Source organism: Limanda limanda, chromosome 9, assembly GCF_963576545.1.
Source record: "Limanda limanda chromosome 9, fLimLim1.1, whole genome shotgun sequence".
Lineage (NCBI taxonomy): Eukaryota > Metazoa > Chordata > Actinopteri > Pleuronectiformes > Pleuronectidae > Limanda > Limanda limanda.
In genome coordinates, this window is record NC_083644.1 from 5,997,108 (window position 1) to 6,025,095 (window position 27,988).

General features: G+C 42.5%; 1 protein-coding gene across 1 annotated transcript in view; it reads right to left on the minus strand.

The window, feature by feature from the left end:
• Window positions 1-4,521: 4,521 nt before the first annotated feature.
• Window positions 4,522-27,988, minus strand: part of LOC133010459 (contactin-associated protein-like 4) — a 56,358-nt gene continuing 32,891 nt past the window's right edge. Inside the window, exons 10-23 of the mRNA XM_061078044.1 lie at window positions 26,176-26,282; window positions 24,468-24,587; window positions 24,068-24,271; window positions 22,943-23,105; window positions 21,286-21,413; window positions 20,472-20,642; window positions 18,002-18,220; window positions 15,244-15,483; window positions 13,063-13,293; window positions 11,199-11,332; window positions 10,628-10,715; window positions 7,052-7,267; window positions 6,576-6,647; window positions 4,522-4,718 (exon numbers count right to left, since the gene is read on the minus strand). Coding sequence (XP_060934027.1) covers window positions 4,522-4,718; window positions 6,576-6,647; window positions 7,052-7,267; window positions 10,628-10,715; window positions 11,199-11,332; window positions 13,063-13,293; window positions 15,244-15,483; window positions 18,002-18,220; window positions 20,472-20,642; window positions 21,286-21,413; window positions 22,943-23,105; window positions 24,068-24,271; window positions 24,468-24,587; window positions 26,176-26,282 — 2,290 coding nt within the window. The remainder of the gene's footprint in view (window positions 4,719-6,575; window positions 6,648-7,051; window positions 7,268-10,627; window positions 10,716-11,198; window positions 11,333-13,062; window positions 13,294-15,243; window positions 15,484-18,001; window positions 18,221-20,471; window positions 20,643-21,285; window positions 21,414-22,942; window positions 23,106-24,067; window positions 24,272-24,467; window positions 24,588-26,175; window positions 26,283-27,988) is intronic.

Here is a 27,988-nt window from a genome sequence, read left to right on the forward strand (position 1 = left end):
ATAGCTGCACATGAGAAGTTCCAGTTTGTTCCAGCTGATAAACAAACATGTTTTTGCAGGATTCTCGGTCTCGTCCACAGAAACGTGTCCTTGGCTGCTGAAGTTCCTGATGAGCTGTTAACATCCTTCAGGATTAATAATAGCGGAGCATGTGCTGAGGTGAAACTCTCTCAACTCTGGGCTGAAAAACAACCTCCGTTCATTGTTATCAAACACGTGGCTTCATCTGTGGAGACACGTGCAGGTCAGAGAGGTGAGACCTGAGGTCCTGTCCACATCCTGAGAGAAGAAGAGGAGCAGTGAGCGATCAGAGGGACCTACTCTCTCATGTAGAATATCAACACAACACGAGGTGTTCAGAGACTCTAGGTCGCCTTTATCTGTAGAGCCTGTTCTGAATAATCCTGCTGAAGATGTAATCAGCGGAGCAGCAAAGCCCAGGGACCTGTTTCGCTACTCTTATCAGATCAGCGAACGCCGGTGGAGACGAGACGCAGCAGAGGTTCCTAATTAATAATCCACGATGTGTGGATGTTGTGAAGTAAAAAAACAAGAACTACCTCTCACCTCAGCCCTTCACACACACATATCTGTGATGGGCTGACAAGGTGATCCTGGTAAGACGCCTTGGTACCACAGCTCTGTGTCTTCAAGATTCAAGATTCAAGATTTTTATTGTCAAATGAACAGAGATAACATGAAGTAGTCACTGTCAATGAAATGCTTGGGTCACACACTCTCTTTAAGCAATGCTCAGTAATTTCAACCCAAAAAAATAAAATAAAAATAGAAATAGTATAAAATAGAATAGAATAAAAAAGAATAAAATAGAATAACAATGAAATAGAATATCAAAAATTTTAAATAGAAAATAAAATCTATACATCTAAATATATATCTTTACAGGTGAATGTTACAGGTGTCTGTCTGCCAGTCAGGTGGAAGTGGGTTCAGAGATCCAGGTTCTACAGTCGCTACCGGACAGAATCGCAAAGCAGAGTCTTGTGTCTTGTTTCTGTGCCTGAGCTCTGTGCAGAACCTGTCCTGATTACAGGCAACATCACCTCACGAGTCTAGTATCCTCCAAGATCTCTGATGTGCAGAGAAACTTCCCCTCTCTGGTATTCTTCAATATAGAATTTGCCTTCATGTAGGTTGAGAAGGTTTTTATTTTTGCTGTGGATTTCGGACCTAATGCATTTTGCGCCACAGGAAGTTAGCATTAGCAAACTGCACTTTTATAATAGAACAAATCTATTGAAAAGAATGAGATGAAGACCAAGAAAGAACCAATTTCATTTTTGTGTTGTTTCTACTTGTTTGGACATTTCCAGGGAATAATTAATGTATCTTAATGAAAAAGAAATCCCCCCCCAAAAAACAACCACTAACCTCAAATGTGACCACAAATTATGCACCTTCAGCAAATCCTTTTTATTCTGTAATAAACTCACCTTCTCATCTTTCTCATCTCTCATCTCATCTTCTTTCCGAGTTTTGCCGCCATCGAACCCACATCTCTCTTCCAGATCCATTTCCTGCAAACATTTATGATGAATTCGAACCGACAACAGCGGTCTGCAATGTCGTTTATAATCAGGTGGGGGGGCGATGCTGGTTCTGCTGGGAGTCTCATCAGGTCAATAATCAGGAAGCAGGCCGCTGGTAATTATCCAGGAATTAGCCCTCCTCCAGGAAGCAGCAGGAAGTCTCCGCCCGCTCCACCTTCTCCCACCGCTGCTGTTTCATCCGTGCATTAATCAACTCTCTCCATTCAGCCGGGTGCACGTTTACTGGTAACACTTAACACCAACCTCCAGTGAGCAGCCAGTTAAATTCAATTACGGCCGCAGTGAGCCGTTGCAAAGCTTGAGCTCACAGGTTACACTGCAGATGAGCAGAAATGCTGATGTTATCTGGGTAATTTTGAATCGTGCGAGCGTGGAGTGATTCTGATCCTAGATGATTATTCATAAACGACGGCGGATTTGACAGAGGCTCGGAGGGGATTGTAAAAAAGATCTGTGACGTGCACGTGGATTGAAAAAAGACAAACCCTCAGGGAAGCTCAGATTCTCTCCATCGTCAACATTCAATCAGCTTAAATTCTAAATATCCAAAGAAAATCATTGCTTTTGATATTATATTCTATATTTATGATATTTTTACATTACATTCAAATCAAATGAGTTCACTAGACGTCACTAAACTATATAATAAAACAGGTTGTTCCATTGGTTTAAATGCTCTGCTCATGTGTTCGTCTCTTTTTCATTGCAGAGTTGCGGAGTTTTACATTTCCTGGGTTATAAAAGTGCTCTGATGATGAATTAACAAAACGCTGCAGCGGGTTTGCTTCTGCTCACAAGTTATTGTAGTTAATAAATTACAGTAGTAAAGTTTTACTGCTGATGAGATTTAGACTTACTCAGATGAGATGTATGTAGGAGGGTCGCGCTCGGTGCAAGGAAAGTTTTAGCACAGTTGTTGAACTCTGCTTGTTTACAGTGTCACTGAATCTACAAAATTAAAATTTGCATTTATTTCAGAGTCTTTAACTTCCAGCATTGGAAAGAGGCAAAGAATTTCATCATCATAAAAATTTACTCTTTCAGTCTTTTACTCCATCGTTCTGCAGAGACGAGCAAATTAACAAGCATCAATAATGTCATGTAGAGAAATAAAAATGAGAAGCTCCCCTAGAAAACTATTTGCAGGAACAACAATCTGTGATGTAAATTTATGTTAATTTAATTTGCTCCAGAGAGGGAAAGGGTTGCTGTGTTTCAGCTTCATTTAACAGGGAAACAAAAGACCTCAGCTCGGTTTGTACGGATTTTCTGCTGCATTAATAATCCTTCTTTTCTCTGTGTGAGAGGATTTGAGTCCTCACACTGTACAGGCAAGTTTATTATGAAGCCAGCAGTTACAGACAAACCACCAGACAGACAGGTTACATTTAAGTTGTGAATAGAGGTAATACTGAGAGGAAGAGGGCACTTTCATATCTTCCTTGTTCGGTGCCGACCTTCAGACTTTTCAGTTCAAAATAACCCGAGTGAAAGTTTCCTTGGAAGAATCTTCTACATATGTAGGGTGATATTATTCAAAACACCTCATCTTTATTCTCAAAATGAAAAAAGTAATAATATTCTTACATTTTCTCGTTTTGTTTCGTCTCCTCAATCTTTGCAGTTTTTAGTGAAGCCTCAAATTTGAAGAGTCAGATATTAATGACGTCTCCAGTTTCCTTATGTTCTTTATAAAATGTGGATCTGTTATGTGGCCCTGTATCTTTTTTCATGCACAGTTTTTCTCCTGTTAACTACGCAGAAAAAATATATAATCGAATTCCATATGTGCACCACAGGAATTTACTAGACAGCAGATATTTAGAAGATTCTCTCCTGAGCTGTAAATTATCATCGTGTGTGAGAGACACGCAGAACAAATACTTAAATTCGTCTGTAATGAGGTAAAATCACGATGCATGACACCACGCTGAGATGGAAAACTGCATTTTCAACTCTCCTCTCCTGCTCCTGCCTTTTAAATCCCCGCCACGATGCAAACGCACTGCGGAGACATTGAAGAACAAATACCCGACATTAATATCTGGATGGCTGCCTTTCATTGCACCGTTTATATCTCGCCGTCAGCTCCTTTTCAATTCTTCCTATTTCCAGGTTGTGATTATCTCTTATTCCACCTGTCAGAAAAACACAGATTAGTGCTTCGGAGGAAACATATTAAACGTCTGCCGAGCGGAACAGGGTGACAGTCGGTGCTTTACAGCCCGAGCTGCTGGAAGCTCTCGGCAGAGTCCTGGCGTCGGCTCCTCTCGGCAGGTGGTGCTCAGAGGAAGAAAGAAAGACCAATCTGTGTTAGCTCACTGTAAAAACCTTTTGCTCTGTCACTTAAAAAAGCTTCCAAATGACTCAAAGACAAAGTGTGGGAGTAAAGTTTTAAAGAGTGACTTTTTATTTTCGTATTCATATATACAGCAGGTGTTGAAATGATGGATCTGAGCTGATTCTGAGCCTCTGTGCTTTGACACATGTCGAGCGTCCACTCAGCCGAATCCGTCTCCTCCCGACTTCACACATATGTCTCAGACGTCTCAGATTTCACAGGAGCTTCACATCATCCTCGTAGAAAAAGAGTTCTGCTTATAAATCAAGTCCAAAAAGTCAAGTTCGACTGGAGCAAAGTCATGTTTTGATGGTCACATCTATTCTGCCAATTTCACCTTTTCAATAAATCATTTTTTAACATTACAGTATGCAAGAGAAATATCGTGTTGTAATCCGGACAAATCAACATTTACACTTTTAAATATTTGTAAATATTTACATCCACCGATGACTCAAAATCCACTTTTAACACTTTTCAAGTTTGTGTACAATATGTACAAAGCGAAGGGGAATGAATGAAGTCGTGGATTCTGACTTCCCATCGTCTTCATGCACTGGTTCCAGTGACTGAGAGGCTCTGGGGGTCAGTGGGAGGTCAGGGCAGCTTCTATATGAAATACTCCTTCTGGTTTTCGCTGGCGGCGCCCTGCGAGTCCGCCGGGCTGCTGAAGGGAAACTCCTGGCCATCCTCGGGCTGCACCGCTTTGACTTCCTGGTTTCGATACGTCTCTTTTCTGCTGCAGAGGAATCGGACCACGATGGCCAATGCAGACACGGCGACAAATATCACCACGGCGATCACCCCTGAAAGAACACAGAGATACAAACATGAGCTGCTTTCAGAATTTCTCCCCCGGAGGAAGTAATGTATGTGAATGTCCGAGTGAGAGTTTCTGCAGACTTTCGTCGTCTGGCACTTTTTGTAGGTGTTTTAGGTCCAGAAGACATTTTGGTTAATTTCTAATAACAGCATGAAATTAAATCTAATCATTTAAAGTGTAAGTGAACATTTGTGCCACATCTGAGAGGATTCTCTCCAGATGTTCTTAAGATGTTCAGGAGGCAAAAAAGGGTTTTGTGAGGTCATAGTGATCTCAACCTTTGACCTCCAAATTGTAATCACATGCTCCTCACATCCAAGTGAACGTTTGTGTCGGCTGTAATGAAACTCTCCTCATTCACAAGAACATGACGCAACAGTGACCTTGAACCAACAGTTCTTCCAATTGTTTGGAGCAAATTTGTAAGTAAACCTTCAGAGGTTCTTGAAATTGGATTCAAAAGACAATTGTTCAGTAAGGTCACTGTGACCTTGACCTCTGACCAAAGGGCAAACATAATGTCCACGGCCACTGTGTTTGAACAAGCTTCTTTATGTCTCGACAAATAATCCTTATCGCTGCAGCAGCAGTGCTGACGGATGAATTAAACATCATCCTTGTATCGTTGCTTCTCTGACGAAATATCGAAACTCTAGAAAAACATGGATGAACGAAACAGAAAGGATGAAAACCTTTAATATCAACCCTGCAGTTATTTGTATGTAACTATATAGTAACTAACTCATTAAACTGTATGAACTGAGAATGAACTGCACAAAAAACACTATTAAGCATTAAAGACAGGCGCTAACTTTATCCAACAGTATCACAGATCAGACCCTGTGTAATCTAGTCTGATGTTAATGTTTAAATCTCTTTATCTGAAGTAATTTGCATGTTGAAGTAAACATCTGAAGATTGAACCAGACTATTTCTGTTCTATTTTTGTGAGTTAATTATTGCAGCGAGTGACACAGTCTAAACGCTGCAGCTCAGCCCTGACGTGTGTTTGTGTATTGTTCCCAGACGCTGTGGGTTTTGTCTCTCGTGACATTTCCATCTCAATCTGAAATAGCTCGCGACAAACAGTCAGTGCAATAACCGATTCACCCCCCCTTTGTCTGGAAAAGTTAGAAAGAACATCTTTCCAAAGTTCTGTTCCAGCTACACACAGAGTTCAGGCATTTCGGTGGTTCGGGTTTTATTTACAAAACCAAAGTAAATGTACGAGACAAAATACTGCGAGCCCGAGCTCAGTAATGCAGTTTTAAAATGGAAAAACAAATCTCAAAGGTTTTCTTGTGATGTGGGTGAATTCAGATCTACAGTCTTGTAAAGAAGACACCTCGCGTCTTTTCCTTTAGCCTCCAAACTTTCTCTCTTCACTAAGCAAAAGTCCTGATAACTTGCGGATGCAGCCTTTGTTATTTATGCCACAAATGTAGGTTCTGGGAAAATGTGTTATTATAAAGAAAATGTTCACATCAGTCGATATTGAGGTCGATTTTTGCTTGTGAGTGAAATCTGAATAAACAAGTTTGAGTAAACTTCCTCACTGTGTGTGTGTGTGTGTGTGTGTGTGTGTGTGTGTGTGTGTGTTTGTGTGTGTGTGTGTGTGTGTGTGTGTGTGTGTGTGTGTGTGTGTGTTTGTGCACATTTTCCAACATATGTTTCATTAGTGTTAATCAATTACTATTAATTAATTATGGCAGTTTGTTCTCTCTCTCTTTCTCTCTCTCTCTGTTCCACCCATCCCCCTCCTCTCTCCCCTTTTTTCCCTTATATTTACTGATATTTAATTAAATGTTTTTCTTCTCCCCACTGAGATGGACAGCCTCACCTCCAATTAGAGCCGAGTCACTCCTGATAGCATTGACCAAAGGTTGACCTGGATCCACTGAACCGGGTTGATCTGTGAGGAAGAATGAGAGAGAGAGAGAGAGAGAGAGAGAGAGAGAGAGAGAGAGAGAGAGAGAGAGAGAGAGAGAGAGAGAGAGATACAAGAAAAAGTGAAAAGCAAGAAGTCACATAAAACTAAATTTAGATAAGAGACAAAGAAAGTCTTTCTGAACCACTGACTTAGAAAATGTAATAAAGATGATGATATATAACAACAATTATAATTATAATATGATCAATAATTATCAATTATTGAGTTATGGCCCCAAAAAAAGTGCTATATTGAGAAGGAGCAAGGAGTTCTTTGTTTATCTTGACCTTTGACCTTACTAACAAACCCTGTTATCCCTTGTGTCCAAAGTTTCTGTCAAGTTTGAAGATTTTCCCTCTTGATGACCGGGAGTCGGCTCCTCGTACCTGACAGGGAGTGTGTGGTTTCTGCCGTGTAGGACTTGGCTGGAGAGGAGGATCCACAGCTGGACTGGACCAGTGGACCGGTGACCACGGCGTCTCCGTCTGGATGCAGCAGGGCGGCCTTCAGAGGACTGATGGAGTTGAAGTGAACAGCTGAGAGACAGCCGGTGAAGCCGAGGGCGGCCAGCTCTGCCAGCTCGGCGTCCAGCTCATCAGACTCTGTGGACAGAGCGGTGATGAAGTTAGTGGAGGAAGTAGCTTGGTCGTACACAGATTTTTGATCCTGCACCGAAACACAAGGTTAAAAGGTTCTTGTGTACATGTACAAACCCAACGAACCTCACAGCATCACTAACTGTGCTAAATAAAACCCTCAGCGACTGTAAATGTCAGTGTGAACTACACTTATTCCTTAAGAACAGTGTGATAACAGATCCCATCAGTCAGCTGAGTTCTCACCAGAGAGACAAGGTGTCTGTTTATCAGCTGCGTGGAGCATCGAGCTGAGATTGAGTTTCAGATTGAATGTGATTCTCTGGGCAGCAGGAAGTAACTTCACTTTGAATTAAACATCTCGTGACATGTGTGAGTAAATAACCTACAAGATTGAGATGGGACACAAACAGAACAGAGGTTAGAGCTGTGGCTTTTTATTTATTTTTCTTTAGCTCCACGTTTCACATTTATAATAAATCAGAGAGTTTTTAATTTGAATGAAAAACAAATGTGCTTCACCTGTCATGCATGTCACCGGTGGTTAGAGTTAATTATTTTATTTAATTAATTCAAAAACATAACAGGGTGTAAATTATAAGTAAAGTAAAGGTGCAAATTAAAACCCAAATTACTCAAAGTACTTTGTTTTGCAGAATGGTCCGTTTGGGAATAATTTTGCCCATGAGATCATATTGAATTATAAAAATTAAAAATTAAATGTTGCAAAATTTCTTTCATTGTGATGAAACCTCCTTAAAAAAACATCTGTGACTTCACCACAACAGTCAAACCCTGACACCACTGGGCTTGTTTCTAAGAACTGAAGAAACTGTCCACCTCCTCCCAGCTGCTGCCCCTTACATCCACCTCTCTGCACCCCCCCTCCCCCTCCTCTCCTCCCTCTCTCTCCTCCCTCAGTCTCTCCATTCTCTCCTGGTCCATTAGTTAGGATGATGGATGACAGGACTGCCAGGGAGTGACAGTATATCAACTCTCTTGCAGCCTCTCCGGTTCGGATACGGATCCGACCGCCTGGATCCTGTGGCTCCGAGGGGAAGTCCGGGTCACATGTGAACACGACCCGGGTCATCAATAAAAGAGCAGCGGGGGGGCTTCACCGGAGCAAACAGCCCCAGCAGCCATTTATGTCCCTTTCTCACATGTGCACGGCGGAGAGAAGGAGACATTTAGAATTTGTCATGCTTAAAACTTGACGACAAGAGTAACGGTAAAGAATCCAGAAGCCAAAAGGCCAAACCATGGAGCAGCTGCACAGCAGGCAGTGAGACGAGTGCAACAGAGAAAACACACATACAGCGAAGAGACGACAAAATCAATACACACAGAAATGGTCTCCTCCCGGTCGCACTACAGCCCAACGCTTCTCGTGCACAGAAGAACTCAACTTTTAAAAAATCCACTGACGCAGTGCAAGAGACAGAAAGTGAGAAAGATGCAACCATCTTGATTTCAGTGGAAGTAGAACCTCAGAGTTGTTTTTCTCTTCTTCACCAGGAGGGAAGAACTTATCACACTTGTGTAACGGTGAATAAAAGAAAATGGAAGATGACAATAGTCTCAGCGAGTTGCATCCAGTTCCCTGAATGGACTCCAGCTCTGTGCATCCATCTGAAGTCCTCTGCTGCTTCATGCGACATCACAAACTGAAGGAAGGAATCAACAGAGGCTGGAAGCCGACGCCCACTGACTCAGGTTCTTTTCCATGTTTCTCTCCTGTTTAAAGTTTTTCTCTGCACAGTCGAAAGTGCAGCTCGTTGTGGGAACTGTTGTGTTTCTCTATAATAACTTGACCTTACTGCAGCAGGTCCAGAGCCTTGAGATGATGTATGTTGGTGGTTGCTGTTGTACAAATACAATTTTTAGTTACAGTTACTGTGGAGATATAATTAAAGCAAGTGTCTAGCATCACAAGAGAGGCGGGTGGGGAGGGGGGGGGTATCAGCTGGTGAAATCTGATACTGAACGATAAATCAAAGCCTCCACGTTAGTTATCTACAGTGAGAACAGGGTCAGGCCTGATCAATTATACAGCAACTGTAACCTAGTGAGATTTATCACCATCATATCCATGCTCCTTTCTCAAATTTCAAGTAGTTTTTAATGGAGAAAGTCATTTAATACCTGAACCCAATCTCAGCCTAGGATATTAACCTCGGTTAGGTTTTCACCTCTGTCTGTTGGTTTGTTTGTTTGTTGGTCAGCAGAATTACAAAAAAAAAAATGGAATGATGGAAGGATTGGGACATGGAACAAGAAAGAATGATGAAGGTGCTAATTGTGAAATTTTCACAGATTTCACAAAAGCATGGGTTCCGATATAAAGACTAAAGCACATTTAGGGCCTGATATCGATGAAGGTTTGCAATGTGGTGCAGATCCAAACAAAATCTGAGTTTAAATGTGGTTTCATTGGGGATAGGATTGTTTTGGAAGTTGTATGGTTGCAAATAGAGCGACAAACCTGTAACTATAAAATAGTGAAGCTGAGAAGGGAAGAAATCAGAAGGAAATCAACAGTTTATATTGATCTTTAATAGATGTGGAACGATGTCTGATTGAACATGATGGCTTTGCTTCAGAATTTAAGGGAACTGGGACTTGGCTGTTATTTGAGAAAATCTCCAGATAGGAAAACGCAGTCTCCACTTATTCCTCCCTGTTTAAAAAGAAGCGGTGCGCCTCAGCTGAGTGAAGCATCGTGTGCCGCCCGAGGACGGAGGTTGAACCGCACCGTCTGACTTCCTGGTTTAGTTTGACCCGTCGCTCCGCGGCTGAGACTCATTGGTTGTTACGCCGAATCGCAGGGTGCTGACTTCAATCTTCTGAGTAATTTGTTCTTTTCAATCTCTCCTCATTACCATACAAAGTGAAGGAGCTTTCCTCCAGTTATTACCATTACAGCTGCCTGGAGCCGGGCTCAGCTACACAGACTCATATAAAGACTGTATTACTCACCGCTTCCGTAACACAGATAAAAGTTCGCCGACATTTACTTCGCTGCCTGAACTCCTGCGTTAGTGAAAGAAACAAATCACGGCTGTAAATTCACCAAATGCCTCATAACTGCGACTTAAGTGGTTGTCTCCACCTTAAGTCTTTTTTCTGGTGTTGTTCTTATTTCCCATCTACACTGTAAAGTTCTGTGAAAAACTGAATATGGATATGAAGTTGTTTTTAAAGGCAGCCCAGCTGTTGCACTGACTGCACCTCTCCCCCCCGGTCCACTCAACATGATGAGCATTAAACAGCAGAAACGCTCCAGAAGGTGTGGTTCGTCACATGAGGCTAAACGTCTCCATCCTCTGATTCAAATGAGTTTTAAGTGCTGAGAGCCTCTCTTACCCTGGACTCGGCCCAGAATGAGCGACCTGATGCTGTTGAATTCCACGTCAGACGACAAGTTGAAGTCCTCCCTGGTGTTCTGGTCAATCTGAAAGAAGAGTGTATTTCATATCTGTGAATGTTGGAGGTTAGAAGGTTTAGACAGCAAAGAACGACAGAGACAAACTGTTGAGATCTTTATTTAAACAGAATCTAGTCTTCAATGCACATATTTAAAAAAGGATTCAGCCTCAAATCAATAAAATCAATGAACCTGTGAGATGCTGTGGATCTGACCTGATGTAAAAAATCCGATCACAACTGGTCCTGAATGTGTTTCCTATGACCACTTGTCACGCTCTATATTCAATCACTGAATTCTGTATTTATGGTTTGAATCAAGTCCCAATAGATTCCTTTCTTATTCTCAAGTATTTCGTTTTAAGTGAACAGAGGCTTTATTTGACAATATAACCTTAAAAAAGCTGATTTTAAAACATTTATTCCCACTCTTTTGTCATAGCTTCCGAAAACGTCCCTGCTTGTGCTGATCTGTGTGACACAATGTGAATCATCTGTTGTGTGCGTTCACCTGCACGGACACAGCGTCTGCCAGTCTCCTGATGGTCACTGTGTGCAGGCGTCCGTCAGCCAGGTTCACGACTCTGCTGCCCAGCACCTCCACGTCCCTGCTGCCGGGCAGCTTGTACCTCAGCTCCAGCTCATCTTCACAAGACCACAACAAGCACAAAGTCAAGGGCTTCATTTCAAAATGTTCTATTATTTAACATCTATTACACTGTTATAATACTGTGAAGTCGAGTAAATCGAGCTTTATTTGTCCCTGTGGACTAATTTTTTTTACACACACAGAGCCCATGAATGCATTTACGTTTCCTTCACATTTATAATATCTTTTAAAAATAACTTGTAAATGTCAAATGCTGTAAACTCCAGTGACTGAGACTTCTCACAAATGCATTAACACAACAGGAATGTAAAAGTCACAACACAACTACAAAAAGCCCACAGCGGAAACACAGCCACCACAAAAGTCCTGCATTCCTATTTTCCACGAAAACAAGCTGAATATCGATTCGATCTAATCGCAGAGAATCCATTTGACACATTCTTTCAAGACGTTAATTCACTTCTTCACAGAACAAATAACATTTCATGCAGATATGTGAGCGTTACCAAAATACCAGCTGCCAAATTAAAAAGCTAAAAACCATTTAACATCGCTTGGAAGTATATTTTATCTCTATGATTAAAACTGTGTTAAACTTCATAAATGCCACAGATGAGATAACTTGAATCTGCAGATTTTACACTTGATATAAGATAAGATAAGAAAATAATTAATACCTTTTGTAATTAATAACACACTTTATTTCTATGAAAAGAGCCGATCTGGATGAAGATAAAAGCAGAGGTACTGAGGTACTGAAATGAGTCTGTGCAGCAGCTGAGGCTTTTGTTACTGCAGCAGCAAAAAGAGAGAAACATGAGAAAAGCCTTGTTGAGGCGACCGAGTGGAACCTCTCTCTGGGATTTAATTAGATACTTCAGCGAGAGAGCAGATACCTCATGATGAATTTATCGGTTACTCAAAACCTGCCGTCCCTAAGCTTCTCATCCGTCATTAAAACAGTTACTTTCTAAATTCAAGATTTTACCCTGAACTCATTCCATGAAAATCTCCGTCTCTGGATCAATGCATATCACGAGAACTGTTCCATCTAATCAGGCTTTATTTGGAGAAGTTGTGAGTCTGGGGATTGTTTGGATTTTTCAACAGACTTATGAAAAATCGCGGTCCTGGAATGACTATAAAAAAAACTGTATTCGGTTGATAAAAGGTTGCACAACAGCTTCATTAAACCAGATAGGATAAACACAAAGTTTGTTGTCTGTTTATCAAAAGCTCTGCAGACAGTAAGAAATGACAGTGAGATTCCTGAGCATCAACACAGAACAAGCAAGTTGGTAGTTGTGCCTTCATGATGACAGATTTTTGGTAAAAACTACAAATGAAATCTCCCTCAACTCTCGTTATAAATAACCCGTTATTCAGCTACAGTATATTTACAAGTTGCACACACTGGATAACTGCTAATCCTGTCATGCAACCACAGAGTGCTGGAGTCGCTCCCTGCCACCTGGAGCTATGAGAAGCTCGACAGTGAAACCAGTGATTCAAACGTGAACACAATTAATAGTCACAATGGCAAGAACACGGCGGGAATATGCTGAAAAGAATTATCACTTAACAACGAGTGAGACAAATGTTTTCCTTGCAGCTGCACTGGGCCTAACAACCGGAGGAAGCAGTCGACTGAGCAGGACACACTGATTCCAGAGGGACGAGGAGAGGGCAGATGAGGAGAAGTTATTGCAGGGACGATAAGATACGAACAAGAGCTGCAGAATGAAATCTACTGGTGTGTTCTCACCGTGTTCGTTGATCAGCAGCGCCAGGTATTCTTTGTGGGAGGAGTGGACGTAGAGCAGCAGAGCCGGACTCTGTAAGGTCCTGAAGCTCAGAGAGATGTTCTCTCCTCTCAGCGTCACGTCAAAGGAAATGGACGGAGACGGAGATGGAGCACTGCTGCTGCTGCTCAGCTCGTACGTCTCCTTGAGGACGTAGGCGAGGGACATCGAGGACGTGAAGCTTGCAGAAACCTCTGGAAGGTGGAAAGTTTGACATTCAGTCAGGAAAGAGCAAATGGAATCATTTGGTTTGAATCTTCAATCCTGTGAGTTCAGGCAACAACTCTGCTTTAGATACGATTAGGGATCAAGAACGTCTCTCTGTAATGTGTCTCCTTAAATACAATCAAACTGCACCAAATTGCATTGATAGATATCAGATATGCATCATTTTTTGCGATTTGACAGAGTGAGAGAAAACAGGGGTGATATTACATTTCTTTTCAATTTGTTTCTGCTGATTAGTTGTGTACAAATCATTTTTTTATGAGACAGAGGACGACTGGGAAACAGCTATGACGATTATATTTCACTTTCTTTTTATCTGCTGTGTCATGGCATCAATCAAATGTATCAATCAAATTATATTCACAGTCTCAATAAGTCCCTTAAACTCTGTGAAGTCTTTAGACTGGAGAACAAAAGAGATGAGTTTAATCTGGTGGATCTACATGAAAGTAATTCTCTCGTCTTGTCTGAGTGGTTTGTTTAAAACTCGTCGTACTATCACTAAAAGCGATTTATTAGGAACACATGCAGTAATTTGATTAGCCAGTCATGCTTCATCAGACAGATACAGACCTGGAGCTTCAGTTAATGCTCGTATGAAACAAAATGTGGTGTCGTGTGCAGCGAGTGCAGAGAGACGGGAAGTCAGTGAGTTTGTGGCGTGACTGGTAGAGTGTTTCTGAGACTGTGGATCCTCTGGGACTGTTCGTGCACGACAGTAGTTCACTCAGCATGTTGCCAAAAAACAACCCCCCAAAAAAAGAAACATGGAAGAAGGAAACGTCCTGAACTGATGAAAAGTCGAGTGCCTGTCTCCTCAGAGTGGGAACATCTTCAGGACACAGAGAAGTGGAGCAGAGGGAGGTTGTTGCTCTGAGCTTGTTGTTGCTCTGCAGCTCATCGATTTTGCGTCGGAGGATGTCAGACACAGCAGCTGGTTCCACATTAAACAGTGAACCAAATGTCCAGCTGCTTTTTATTCTCTTTTCATGTCCTGGAACCTCTCGCTAACCGCCTGGAGTTTTCTAAAACGCTCCAGAAGCTCACCAGATTTGTGTTTACAAAGTAAGAAAGGACAGAGTGCTTTCCTCTCTCCAGCTGCACTTTTCATATCGTGCTTGTACAAGATGACTTATCCACTTTGAAACGGTTCTACGAGACAAACGGACACTTTGGAAAAACTTCACTTTGTACGTGGCAGCAGCTCCAGATGCTCCTTTTACAAACTCTCGTTCTGAATGAAGGTTTCTGACTCTGAAATTTTCTCTAGTTTGGCTTTCACCTATGAGGAACAACAACAGGAACAGGTCTGGTACATTCAGAGTCCGGGTAGAGCGAGCAGGAGGCCGGACCTGATGTTATAATTCAGCTAAATTGTTTTAGTATTCCGCACCTGGAGACTGGCTTCAACCCACAAAAATTGAGCTGCTATTTAAATTTTAAATCCTTCCATATGTTTGTCTGATTTTATGCTGCACTGGTGAGCCGTGTTGGAAAATAAAGTTCTACTCATACATTTATTATAAAGGTTCTAAACGCTGGGAATTTTCGAGAAATTAAATAACTGTATTCTCATATTGCTTCCCTCAGACATTGACATGTTAGTAGGGAGCAAGCAGGACAAGTTGTGGAGATTGTCCTGGCTGAAAGACCCAGACATGTGGGTTCTCACATACAGCCCCTCTAGAATATTCAGGAGAATATCTATAGTTCAGGGCTAGTCTGGAAGCAGCGATCCTGCACCATTACAGTGGGTGTGTGGTTAGTTGTCCCCCTGAGAGAGTCTGACTAATGCACCGCTGCCTGGGACTGGCATATCAGACTCTCAAAGAATCCTCCTCTTCTTAATTTGGAGAAACCCTGGACGGAACCGACAGACAGTGAAATGCATTACGAAGCAGAAGAGGCCGCAGCACCTTTATGACAGAAGGCTCCAGTGAAGGCGGACGGACGACAGTCACAAGAGAAGCCGTTGGTTTTCTCCACACAGCGACCCCGGTTGTGGCAGAGCGAGCCGTAGCTGCTGCAGTGCCCCGGGCAGCCGGGCCGGACCCCCGGGGTGATCCTCGCCCGCTCCTCCAGGTCCAGGGTGACCCCGTTCAGCTGCAGGGAGCGGATGCAGCCGCGGAAACCTTTCTGTCTGGACGCGGTGCCGCCTGTCAACAAGAAGAAAGAACGTTCACTCATAGGTTCTGTTCACAGTCACTGAAGCCAGATGTGACTGACACAGAGAAACAATGGTGAGGAGTAACGGTTGGTAAAGTTTTCTTTGTGAGATCCTGCTTAAATTCTGCGCTAAGCTATAAACAGAAGACTGCAACTTCACGATGGTCAGAGAATCCCAAATAAGGCCCCATGACACTATCTACTAAAAGCTTTATTATTTCAGATGTTTGGTTGACGACTAAAATGTCTAAATGTGTGTGTGATGTGCCACAGATGGTGGTGGAGGTTTGCTCTTCAACTTTACAACTATTTATCTGTTTTCACACGATGGTCTTTGTTTATAATTTTAATATTAAATATTAAGAAAAGAAGCGTTTTAAGATTGGAATGATGTGTTTCTATGGGGGTTGGGGTCCCTCTTCCCCTGGGGCCCCCAAAACTCTTTGAAACACTCCTGCTCCACAGTATTTATACTATAAACATCATGTACCATTTAGTTTCCACTTGATCTCTGCCAGATTGTCAGATTTTCTTGCATTATTTTCTTTGCCTGTCGGATTTGATTCTGATCGTGTTTTGTACTTTGCCTTTGTTTTGTGATTTTTGCCTCAAACTTAATATTCTTGGCTTTTTATAAAGTATTTTATAGTTTTTTTCAGATCACTCTCTTTGAGTCCCGTTGACAAGGCTTTTGTCACAAAGCTGATTAAATAATAATTTGAAAAGGTTTCAGCTGTGTGGTAATCAAACCAAATCAACGTGTCTAATCCTAAACCTACTTTACTGATCTAAATGATGTAGTTTACACTGAAGGAGGAAGAGAAGCACAAAAATTAACTCACTTAATCAAACCATATTTACCTGCCTCTAAATAAATCCCATTGTGTCTCTGCACGATTGTAAATCTGTAATTGTTTGTCTGCTTGGCAGTAAAGTCTGATTTGTCAGTCACACGTTGCCACTGCAGCAGAACGAGCCCAGGACTCTGCTGCTGCTGAAGGACTAAGTGTGTGGAGGCTGATTAACCAAGTGGTGTCTGATGTTCATCCAGACCAGAGTGAGAATCTCTCCCTCCACTCACCTGACATCTAACCCTCTATCACACCAACCTCACACCTGCTCACAGGGTTCGGACTCTAAAAAATACATTTCTTATTAGGCGACAAGCTCAACATCGTATTCTGTATCCACGCATGGCAGTTGTTATTGTATTTGTTGTGGCAGACTGGAAGAGGCCGGGTATTACTCTCACAGCTTGAGTCTGGAAAACAGCAGCTCATCATACAACAAAACCACAAACCTCTGTGAGACTCTAGTGTGCTAATGCAGAAACAGCTATCAAACACTCACAACACATTATGAGCGGGGGTGTAGTGACACCAGATCATTAGACTGATGTTCCGACACTGATTCCTCCAAGTGAGGAAAACAAACATTTGCAAAATGTGGTGGACATTCACGTCGACCTTTTTTTAAAACTTAGAAATCCACTCATTAAAGCAAACGTACAAGAGACCCACAGAAAAGTTGTTGCATTGATTGATTCACAAAGTCAATGAACTCATCGAGTAACACACAAGAATAAAGTCCAGGTTGAAAGTTGCCAGGAGCCTTTTAGAGGTGCAGTGAATTAAATAATTTCTCTGGTATTATTAGCTTGTACTGGGATGTGTGTCACAGCGTGCATGCAAAATCAATGCCTTCCAATAGCTATAAATTAATATGAACCAGAATCGTGTCATAAAATTTAACCTGAGGCAATATTATGGTTAATTAACAGATTTTCTGGAGCCTATGACTCCTCATTCCCTAAAAACAAGTTCAGAGGAATCCACGTGCATATGGTTTTGGTATAAATCAATTTTTTTGCAAACACAAACAACCCCCCCTCACTGCGGTCTATTTCAAAATCCCATCATATTTTTATGTGAACATTTAAATCCCTCTGCATCGCCGGCAAATACCATCCAGGACAGTCCTGCCCATATAAGGAGAACACTTCCTTAAAGCCGTCCAGGTAGGATTATTAGCTTAACAAGACCGGCCAATCAATGCCCACCTCCATCTCCCAACTACCACTGTTGGTCGACGTCTGTTTTTCCTCTTCAGAAATGTGTGTTTTTTGTAAATGAACAGACGTTCGTAATATTTGCAAAAGGATAAAGCCTCATAACAAAAGTCGGACTTTCAATCTGCTCAAATACAGTTTGACGGATGAGGCTATAAGCAGGTAAACAGAATTATGAGAATCTAGGAAAAAGATGGCGTGAAGTGAGTGAATTTGAATTGATGTCGATAGGAGGATGTACTCCATGTTAGTTGATGGGTTAATGGGATCATTAACCTGTATCCGGGACATGTCGGTTTCAAGTGGAGATGCATCCTCCATCATTACTCTCTTTACAGCTCCATGAATCTTTATTTCCACCATAACCTTAAACCAGCCCTGACTGCTCTACATTCCGAGACACTTGGAAACACACACAATTTCACACTCCTGCCCCTCACCTATGAATAACTGGCTGTTCAGCTGCAGATGGATGTGCCCGTCGGCGGGAGCCTCCTGCGTGGCGGCCGGGAACCCGTCGACCCGAAGCCACGCCTCCTTCACGTTCCGCTCGGCTCGCACGCTGTGCCACCGGTCGTCGTGCAGCGGGACGCTCGTCTCCACGCGCACCTCCAGTGGACCGTTGCCAACGTCGAAGGAGAAGACGACCTCGGAGGAGGCTGGGGAGGCAGAGGATGGAGATAATGAGATAAAGGGGGGGTGGGGGGGACACAAAAGGGATGGTTAGCCTCGGGCTGTGCGGCGGTTTGGTTGACTGCGTGTCACTGTCACACCAGCAGAGAGAGAGTGGCTTGTTCCTGTTGAATTCCAACTGACTGAATAACAAACCTGACCTGACACTTTGAGATAATTGTGTCCTCTGACGAGCGAGACAATGTAAATCTGCTGAGTCACTTCCAACAGGTGCAACAGCTCCGTCTCTACACGGAGACAAACAACATTAATGTAATCATGTTTACTCTCCGTCATGTTTTCTGATCTGTTCCCATCGATGTGTGCGAATTCCAGTTTGAGGCAACAGACGTATGAAGACTGATTTCTGCGAGCCATGCAGGGTGATTACATGATAACGTCATTTTGTAAACGTTAAACAATATTTGATTTGGAATAACGCGACTGTTTTCGATTTAAAAGGAACATTTCTTCAGTTTGGTCCCGGATTGACGCCATATTTCAATAAACCCATTGTGTCCTTTCATCATCATCATCATCTTGTGTTGTCTGAAGTGTGAAGAGACGGACCCCCACCCGCCCAGCTGTTGGCAGGATGGACAGACAGATGGACTGAGATCTGAGATCATTCAGAGACCAGATCAGGGCAGGAGAGAAAGACTGCAACATATGTGTGTGTGTGTGTGTGTGTGTGTGTGTGTGTGTGAGTGTGTGTGTGTGTGTGTGTGTGTGTGTGTGTGTGTGTGTGTGTGTGTGTGTGTGTGTGTGTGTGTGTGTGTGTGTGTGTGTGAGTGTGCCAGCTGCACATTCTTCTTTCACATCATCGACACACAAGCAACTTTTATTCCAGTTGCTGTTCACCTCAGGTCTAACTCTCTCTCTAGTGGCCAAATAGTGAATGTGTAATAATGTTTGCATATAAAACACTGAACACTTTTAGTAGATATTTCGTGGACGTCGCAGTTTCCCCATAAGATCACACGGCAGTGGCTGCTGCTGTGTCTCTGCATCTGACAGATTGTAAAGGCTTTTTAAGTGCACATGCAGACATAGGGCTGCTAAATGCTGTTAAATGCCCCAGATGGAGAAAAACTCTAAACCTAATCTAGGCTTTTAGTCATTAACCTTCAAAGCGATTACACTGGTAAAAAACCTAACCTGTAATAAAGAGAGGTGGGCTGGAGGCCACATAGCGTCTGTTCATCCTTCACCACACTGTGCCCGCGCTCCATCTTTAGAGATCAGAGTCAAAGACATGTGTATGTGAAGAAGAAAACACAATCCCTCACGGACAGTGGAGGGAAAAGCTGCACCGCCCTGGTTCTCTCAGAGAGAAAGACCCAGAGGAATAAGTTAATAAAGCAGCTGCTCTCCGGCCTCGCTCCAGTCGAGTCGACGGCACTTTTAACGATACGGAGTCACCTCAACACCAGCTGTCACAACACCAGCAGAGATAAGAGACACCAACTAGGAGGGACACCTTTCATCCTAATGTCTAACCGTGTCTCTGTGTTAGGGGGAAAGGCAGACATTAGAAAGACAATGCACCTTAGTCCACACAAATCATCTGTTAAAGAGTGCGGCCAGTAATCGAACATCTTTAACTCTGGACTTCCTGCTTCATCGACACCAAAAGATCTTGAAACATCACCCACTACTTAAATGCTCCTCAAAATTCAATACATAATTTCAGGTGACGTTACTGATTCAAGCCTTTGAAAAGATTCCTGATATGACACAGTACAAGAACAGAGTTGGTTCGAGTCAGGGAAAGACTGGTTTTGATAAAAGAGATTGAGGTTGGGAAGAAAACAGTGCTGAACCTACATGTTCTCAGCTCCTGTGGAGAAACCTCTGACTCGGGAGAGAAGAAACTCGTCAGACTGGGAACAGTGGACGGTGAACAGAAGACAGAGTCCTGGCCTCGATATCCACTGTCTACAAATTATTGTCTGTTGCCCCCAGAGGTGAATTCATCATCAGACGATAGCCAAAGGGCTCAGAGGCTAATATTTGACCGACCCAATAATCATCCGCCCTGACACAAACAACAGGATTCCTGCAATGTCCGAACCACGTCTGTGGGCTGTATTATCGCTCAGATATTAAAGGAAAGCTCAGGAAAAATTGATTTAAAAAATCAGAGGTGTCCTTCAACCCCAGAAGGTTAAAGGTTCCCTAGAGGGTCGAACAAATCAGGAAACCTGGTAATGAGAGTAATCCTATGTTCACACTCACAGCTGAGTTCGATGCGGATGAAGTCTTTGATGCCCAGGTTCTCCAGGAAGACGCCAGAGGAGGACGTGGTTTTAAACAGGAAGGAGATGTCTGCGTTCAGCTCGCCGTGGAAGGTGGGGAAGTGCAGGTAGGACGTCTCCTTATCGAAGAACGCAGCGTTCCAGAAGTTCCCTGCCAGACAAACAAGAAGAAAACCAAATCACTTATGTCCCTCTTTGTTTTGTGTTGTGTGATATATCACTTTCGGAACAAAGCTTATTAAAACACAGCTCGTTGTGATGGCTGGATAATGAAAATCATGTCGTAAACAAATGAAGCAACTGTTCAGTTAATTAGAAAAGAACAAAGGCTCCAGCTGCGTCGTCTCATTTATGTTGATTTACTTTGGGAGAATTTTATATATTTATAATGTTTTTATTTGCTCATTTAACAGAAGAATGAAATCAGAGGCAATTATCACTGAGATGAGTTCATTATAAAACTTCTCATCGTACGTTGTTGTTAAAGAGCATAAATGAAGTCATACTTCCACTATTGATTTCCTAATTAGCAAATATATTTTCCCATTAAACTGCGTCTTTGTTTGGACGTATTTCTGCTTGGTTTTTAATATCTCTATTAAATCCTTAATTACTTCTCATTTACAGATCACAGAGACATTAACAGAGGACTAATTGCTTATATAGAGTGTTTTTAACATTTAATTATTGAAAAGTCGGCTATACAATATACTTTTACTGTCCTCCAATTAAAAATAACATAAAACTTTTCCCATACTGCTAAAAGGTTGAAGATATTTCTGAAATGGACTCACTGTCTCCATGACAACGGAGCGGCCCCACCCTGTAGGCGGCCTCCGACCCAGGACGCTGGACGTCACCCAGCACCAGAGACCTCACCGGAAGAGACTCCTTATGGGTGAGGAGGCCGGAGTCGTTGGCCCTGGAAGTAGAGGAGGAGGAGGAGGAGGAGGAGGAGGAGGAGGGGAAACAAATTAGGTGACGAAGAAGGAGGAGATCAAAGAGAAGAGACAAACAGTAGGAGGAAGAAAGAAGTGGTAAAAGTCAAGAGTAAGGAAGGGAGTTGATGAGCAAAGATGGCGAGAAGAGGAAAGAGGAGGAAAAGGAGAATGACATGAAAGAGAAAGAGGTGAAGAAGAAAGAAAAAGGGGAAAAAGGAGAGAAAGTGGGATGATGAGAGGAAAAAGAAGAGGAGGAAGAGGGAGATTGATTAAGACAAGAAGAAGAGGAGAAGAGAACAAGAGAGATTAGGTGTTGAGGGATTAGGTGATGACGAAGGATGTGGAGGAAGTCAAGGTGGAGGAAAAGAAGAAGTGGTTGATTAGAAAAGGACGGAGGGGAGAGGAAGCTATAAAATAAGGTGAAGACGAAGACAGAGGTGAAGAAGAGGGCATCGACTCCAGCGAGCTGAGTCATCACACACACAGAGCGGGTGAAACACTCGAGCCCTCAGCTGAACCCAAACAACACAGTGTTCAAACGAAGAGTCTGGGCTCGACTCGTCGTGTCTGGGTGTTTTGTGGAACCGCTGCTCTGAAGGAACGTCGGCTGAACGACTGATCTGCACAAACACGCTCGGCGCCGCGGCGTTCCACCTCCCAGCAGCTTTTTGTTTCTGCAAATTCTTTAACAAGAAATAAATCTGGGACTGTCGGCGCAGAAAGCCGCCGTGAATCTGTGAGAACGACGTCTGTAAAAATAGAGTCAGATTGAGGGAGGCAGATAATAGAGAGAGAGACCTTTGGCGATGCAGGATTGGTTACAGTACGGGAGAAATGGCTCTAGCGGTATAATTGGTCACAGGATTGGGGAAGGCGACCTAGATAGAGATTTGCTCACAGCGAGGATGAAAGGATTTGAATACAGGAGAGGATAAAACACGCGGAGAGAAGGATCTGTAAATATTTGGGGATTTGTGGTGGACGTCCTGTGGCTCCTTTCAGTCCGGTAAACCGGGATGTGACGGGAAAAACGCTGAATGGTTTTGATGACTCATGATTACAGCCTCTGAAAGAACATGCTACCTTTAGTTTAATATCTGCTCCAAGACACAATATTCATCTTTTAAAACTGGTGCAACCAATTAACTGCTCTTGACCTTGATGCGGCGATTCTTCTGGTCTTCTGGACAAAATGAATCTTATCCCAAAGTGGTCACTTGTAAAATAGCAAATATGGATCAAATATCCCAAAACAAAGGGTCGGTCTCATTTGGCAAACATGCAGCAAGGTGTAATCTGGATGTGAACCTGAAGTGGCCCATGTGGTAAATTGTGAATACGGCCCATGTAGCACAAAACTAATTCTTTGGCTTCTTTGGTTGCCGTGCATTGATTTGGCCAACTTGTGGCCCAGATCTGTAAAACAGGTGTGGGCCGCCCATGTGCCATCATTTCCCGCAGTATGTTGCCGAATCTGGGCCCAAAACTATCTAGACATGAAGTAACGTACCACTGGTCGTAGTCAGCGTCACAGTTGCAGTAGTGATGTGAATCCAGGCAGGCGTCCTGCAGACCACAGGCACACTGACGACTGCCCGGCTGAGCTCCAGCCCAGTACGTCTGGATCTGACCTGGACCCGGACCCCCCACCCACCAGCTGAACGGAGCCCCCTCTGAAAGACACACACACAAACACACACACAGAGACACACAAACATATTAATCATTCCACATGAATGATACAACAGAGGTAAGACAATAAATCCTGTGAGGAAACAGTGACTGATGACTGAATGTCTCTAAAAGCGTCACTCATTTATTTTCATTTCATTTCACACATTTGTGGATGTGTTTGTTTGAGTCCATGCTTGGCTGACATGTAAAAGAAGATATATGGAACGATCCTCTTCTTCTTCCTCCTTCTATCCATCTGAAAAAGCTCCGTTGGATTTGAACACAAACCCGCCTTGCTCTGTGCCAGCCCTTCAGCGGCTCCTCACAGCCTCGCTGCCCGGCCTTGATCATGTATCGCTGCTGTTTCCCTGATAGAACAGGACAGATAATGGGCAGCGGCTCTCTCTAGACCTCTCTCTCTCAAAAGGATCCTGATAAGTAGAGGCACAAAGTGCTGGCAGGTGACATTCTTTGAAACCTAAGAGCCTTATTTTCCGGTAGAAAGAAGAAAGGAACATGTTCAAATTAAGATTCTGTGTTACCGAGAAAGAGGAGGATCAAAAGAGCAAAGTCGTAAAAAAAATGCAACTTGTAATTTCCCATTTTGAGCAGTTAAGTTATTAGAAGCTGAGAGAAAGTTTCAGCCGCTGCAGAAGGATGAGGCGAAGAGAAAACGCATAATAGAAAAAGGTACTGAAGTTGAAGTTACTTTCAAAACAAACTAAATCAGAAGTTCACCCAACTCCTCTCCCAGATATAGATCCTGAACTGAACCTTATCTCTGATGCCCTTTTACTTTTAACCACAAACTCTCCTCCACCTTCAGTAAATAAACACGAGAGTGCTTGACCTGAATATGTGACTCAGGCACAATCATCTCAGCAACTTGAAGCAACACTATGTAACTTTTACTCAGCAGCAGCAGTGCCCTCTACAGGTGGTTTTCATATCTGGGCTTTACCTGGTGTGTTGAGGAGGCGGGACTTCCTGCAGTGGTACGACAGCTCCTGCTCGCAGTGCTCCGATTGGCCGATGATGGCGAGTAGCTGCTCCTCCTCAGAATCGTAGTAATCGAAATGCGCTGAATATTGGTTTTGCTCGGGAGACAAGTGAACTCGGCTCAGCTCAGTGTTGTTGTGCTGGATCACCATCCACGCCATGTCCTCTGGTGGGGAGACGAGGAAGATGCAGACATGGACGGAGATACATTGAATTCAGAGAAGCTGGTTTTATTGGGTTGAACTGAGATATGTACTGTGTGTGTGTGTGTGTGTGTGTGTGTGTGTGTGTGTGTGTGTGTGTGTGTGTGTGTGTGTGTGTGTGTGTGTGTGTGTGTGTGTGTGTGTGTGTGTTTGTGCTACCTGTCATGTTACAGTAGACGAGCTGGGGTTTGATTGGTCCACTGCCGTCAACGTCTATGTTATAATGTCCCGATGTGTTGCCTCTGTGTTTGTACGCCTCACACGACTGCTCATAAGTCGCTGGGAAAGGAAACACAATGAAAGAATATCAAAACTAACTTAATAACTTTCTACCAAATCAACAGCTTTGTCACAAAGTTGATTTCAAATGATTTTAATTTTAATGATTTGATTTAATTTTCAGAAAAGATTTCATAGAACTGGAGTCAAAATATAAATCCTTTTCCAAACTAATGAGAAGATTTTGTTGGGCTATCATTTGAGAATTTACGCAGTATTTAAACATTTTCCATCAGTCACTGTCTTAAATAATGTCCACATAAAACTAAACAGTTTTCTTTTACAGAATAACTGCCTATGTTATGTTCAGAGGCACGATGCATTTTTTAACGACTAAAAGATAAATTTTTTAATGCAATGAATGCTGCCCTGAAATAATAAATAAAAACAAAACACTCGACCCAAATGATCGCTGCTCGTCTCTAAAGCGTGTTTGTATACTGTGAAATTCCCCAAAGGAAAATACATTATTAATCAAAATAAATGAAGAAAAATATCATAGAAACAATGAAAGAGTGTCAAGAGGCAAATAAATAAAACAGGCATAGATCAGAAACTTACAGTCATAAACTAATGAGATGACTGTGGAACTAAAATAGGTGCAAGCTATTTGTGTAAACCCTCTGTGTAGAATACACACACACACACTCACACGCACACACACACACACACACACACCCACACACGTAACGGTCGACCCAGGAACTCACTCTCTCTGAAGCCCAGAGTTCTTCATGAGAAACCCAGTAAAATGGACGACTCTCTGCAGCACTGATGCGTTTGTATCGAATCTTAATTGCTTCTGTTTGCGATTCTTCTCATGAACCTGAAGAAAAGCCTCAAACTTCTACAATCAAAATACTAAACAAGTGGAGACAGATGCTGGCAGAGTTTCCCTCTGACACCGCGGTTGATGTGAGCTGTTTGAAGTGAGAAGTGGGAGGAAATTACAGCTTTCATCCGCAGCAGGATGCCCCCCCTTTGTTCTCTCCTCAGCTCCCTCTCAGAGGAGAGGGTGACACTTTCTTTCTGCCTCATGTCTTATAGCAGCCAGGTTCTTTTTCATTAAGAAGCAGTGGTTTTTAAAAGTGCTGCAAACTCCTCCACAAGTCTCCACCTGCCAGCAGGTCGTGTGTAACTTTGAGTTCATAACCGTCTTTCCAAAGATAAGTTTGTTTTTAAGATGTGTTAAACTTGAATTTGCAGCTTGAAGGAAAATATCTGATGTGTCGTTAAAGTTTAAGATAAAACTGAGTTGTGTCCGGAAACAGTGGTTCAGCAAATGTAATTTTTTTTTCATTTCAGGCTTTTTGAGAAGATGTGTTAGTCCAGGAGATCGGCGGTTTGAAGCCGGTCTCCTCTACTCTGCAGGAAAAGTGTCCATGGGCAAGACAAAATTCACCATCACCTTACTATAGCTTCTCTTCGATAAATGGAGGATATATCTTTCAGCTCATTGTTTTGCCTTCACTATCTACCTACTATTAAAAACCCTTGACCACTTCAACACAGAAGCAGCTTCTATTTTGCTCCGTCTATATCAGCGTTATAAAAGCATCCAGATGTTTCTGTGACTCTAGTTGCTTACAGCTGTGGCAGGTGGCTCCTCTGTAGCCGCTGGTTGAGCAGTTGCAGTGGAAGCTGCTCCAGGACTGAGTGCATCTGCCTCCATGTTCACAGTGACTGGGAGAACACCTGAGAGACAGAGACAGACGTGTGAGGAAAAATGAAAATGAAAAGGCCTCGGCTCCTCTGAGGAGCAGGTGTGTAGGAGGCACCTGAATAAAAGCCGATTCAAGACAACAACAAAAAGTTTCAGTTCAGAACATTTTAAATCCTTGTTTCTAGGTTTGAAACATGCACATTTTTCTCAGATTTATTGATGAACAAATAAATGTGACAGGATGAGGAAGATCTCACAAATTGATTGCATATTAAATGTGAGAATCGAAGCTGGAACAATGTTCAGAAGTGCAGTATGTTTTTCTAATGAGAGAAATCTACTTGCTATAAGTTTAGGAGCCAAATAAAAACATGCTGCTTTATTTGTGGTGCAATTAGAGGCGAGACATCTGTGGCTGGGAAACCTATAATGCTTATGAGTCCGATGCAAAACAGTTTAATTTAGTGCATATTAAACTGGGACCAAGTGCAGTTCAATCAGCTGTGAGATCATTTGTGTTTGCAGAAGCAGAATGTACAGCACACAGGAGCGATGCATCAACACCGGCTCTAACATCGGAAATCCAATAAGGGAAACTTTTTTTTACAAATCTATGAAGTTGCACATAAATGCACAAATCAAACTCATTCAATCAGTCAATTTAAAGTGAATGTTGAATGGTATTTCCTTGAAGAACTGAACAAAACGTGGGAGAGGAAACAAAAACGTTTGTACTGCAACTGAGGAACACAGACTATTACTAATACTAAGATTCATCCAGTTAATTACTAAAGGCCCTTTTGTCATATAGATTATTCTGTTGTCTTCTACGTTCGCAAACAAAAATATAACTATACATATTTCTGCTATAAGAAATAAACTTGGACCCATTTAGATTAAATTGTTTAAAACAGTGACAGATATTAATAGATGCTGCAAGGTGAATTTATAACAAGGTGTGGGAATTATTCACATAACCTGTTTATAGCAAAGCCGGCTTTGGTTTATTTATTAGTTTACACACCCACTCAAACATATTGGTGGCGGTTTTGAATTTGTCGGGCTTCCACCAACCTAGAAGGTCAGAGGTTCAATCCCCAGGCACCTACAGGTACAGTCTGCATTCCATATGTATGGATGGTGAGTGATGGAATATAGATGGACTGCATAAATGTATGAATGCAACTTGGACTGTAAAGTCCTTTGAGTGTTAGATAAGACTAGGAAAGCTGCCTTTTCAATGCTGCCCATCTTGACCAGGACTCCCTGGCAGAAGACACGCTGTATCTCAATGGGACCTTCCTGGTTAAATATACATTAAATAAAAGGAATAAAAAAAACTATATTAACAGTCATAACTAAAAAATGGCCTCACAAAGCTAGAAAGACAAAATCACAATCAGGCAAAGACAAGTATCCACAGGAGTAAGGGAAAGGAGGTGGAGGAGGACTGAGGAATTAAGTTGGTGCAGGAGGTGGGAGAGAGGAGGTGGTGATGAGGAGGTGAATTGAGGGCTGAAAGGGAATGAAGGGAAAGATGGATGAGAGGAGAGGAGGAGAGCAGCTGCAAGGTTTGGACAGTGAAGCAGTTCAAATGAGATCAGAGGAGTGTGAGAGAATCTGCAGAATCACTCAGTGTAGCTGGAATAAGCCAGTTCGTATAAATGGAGACTTTATCACTTATTGCTGAGTTGATATCGTCAACAAAATGCTTATTATCAGATGGTGACATAAGCGA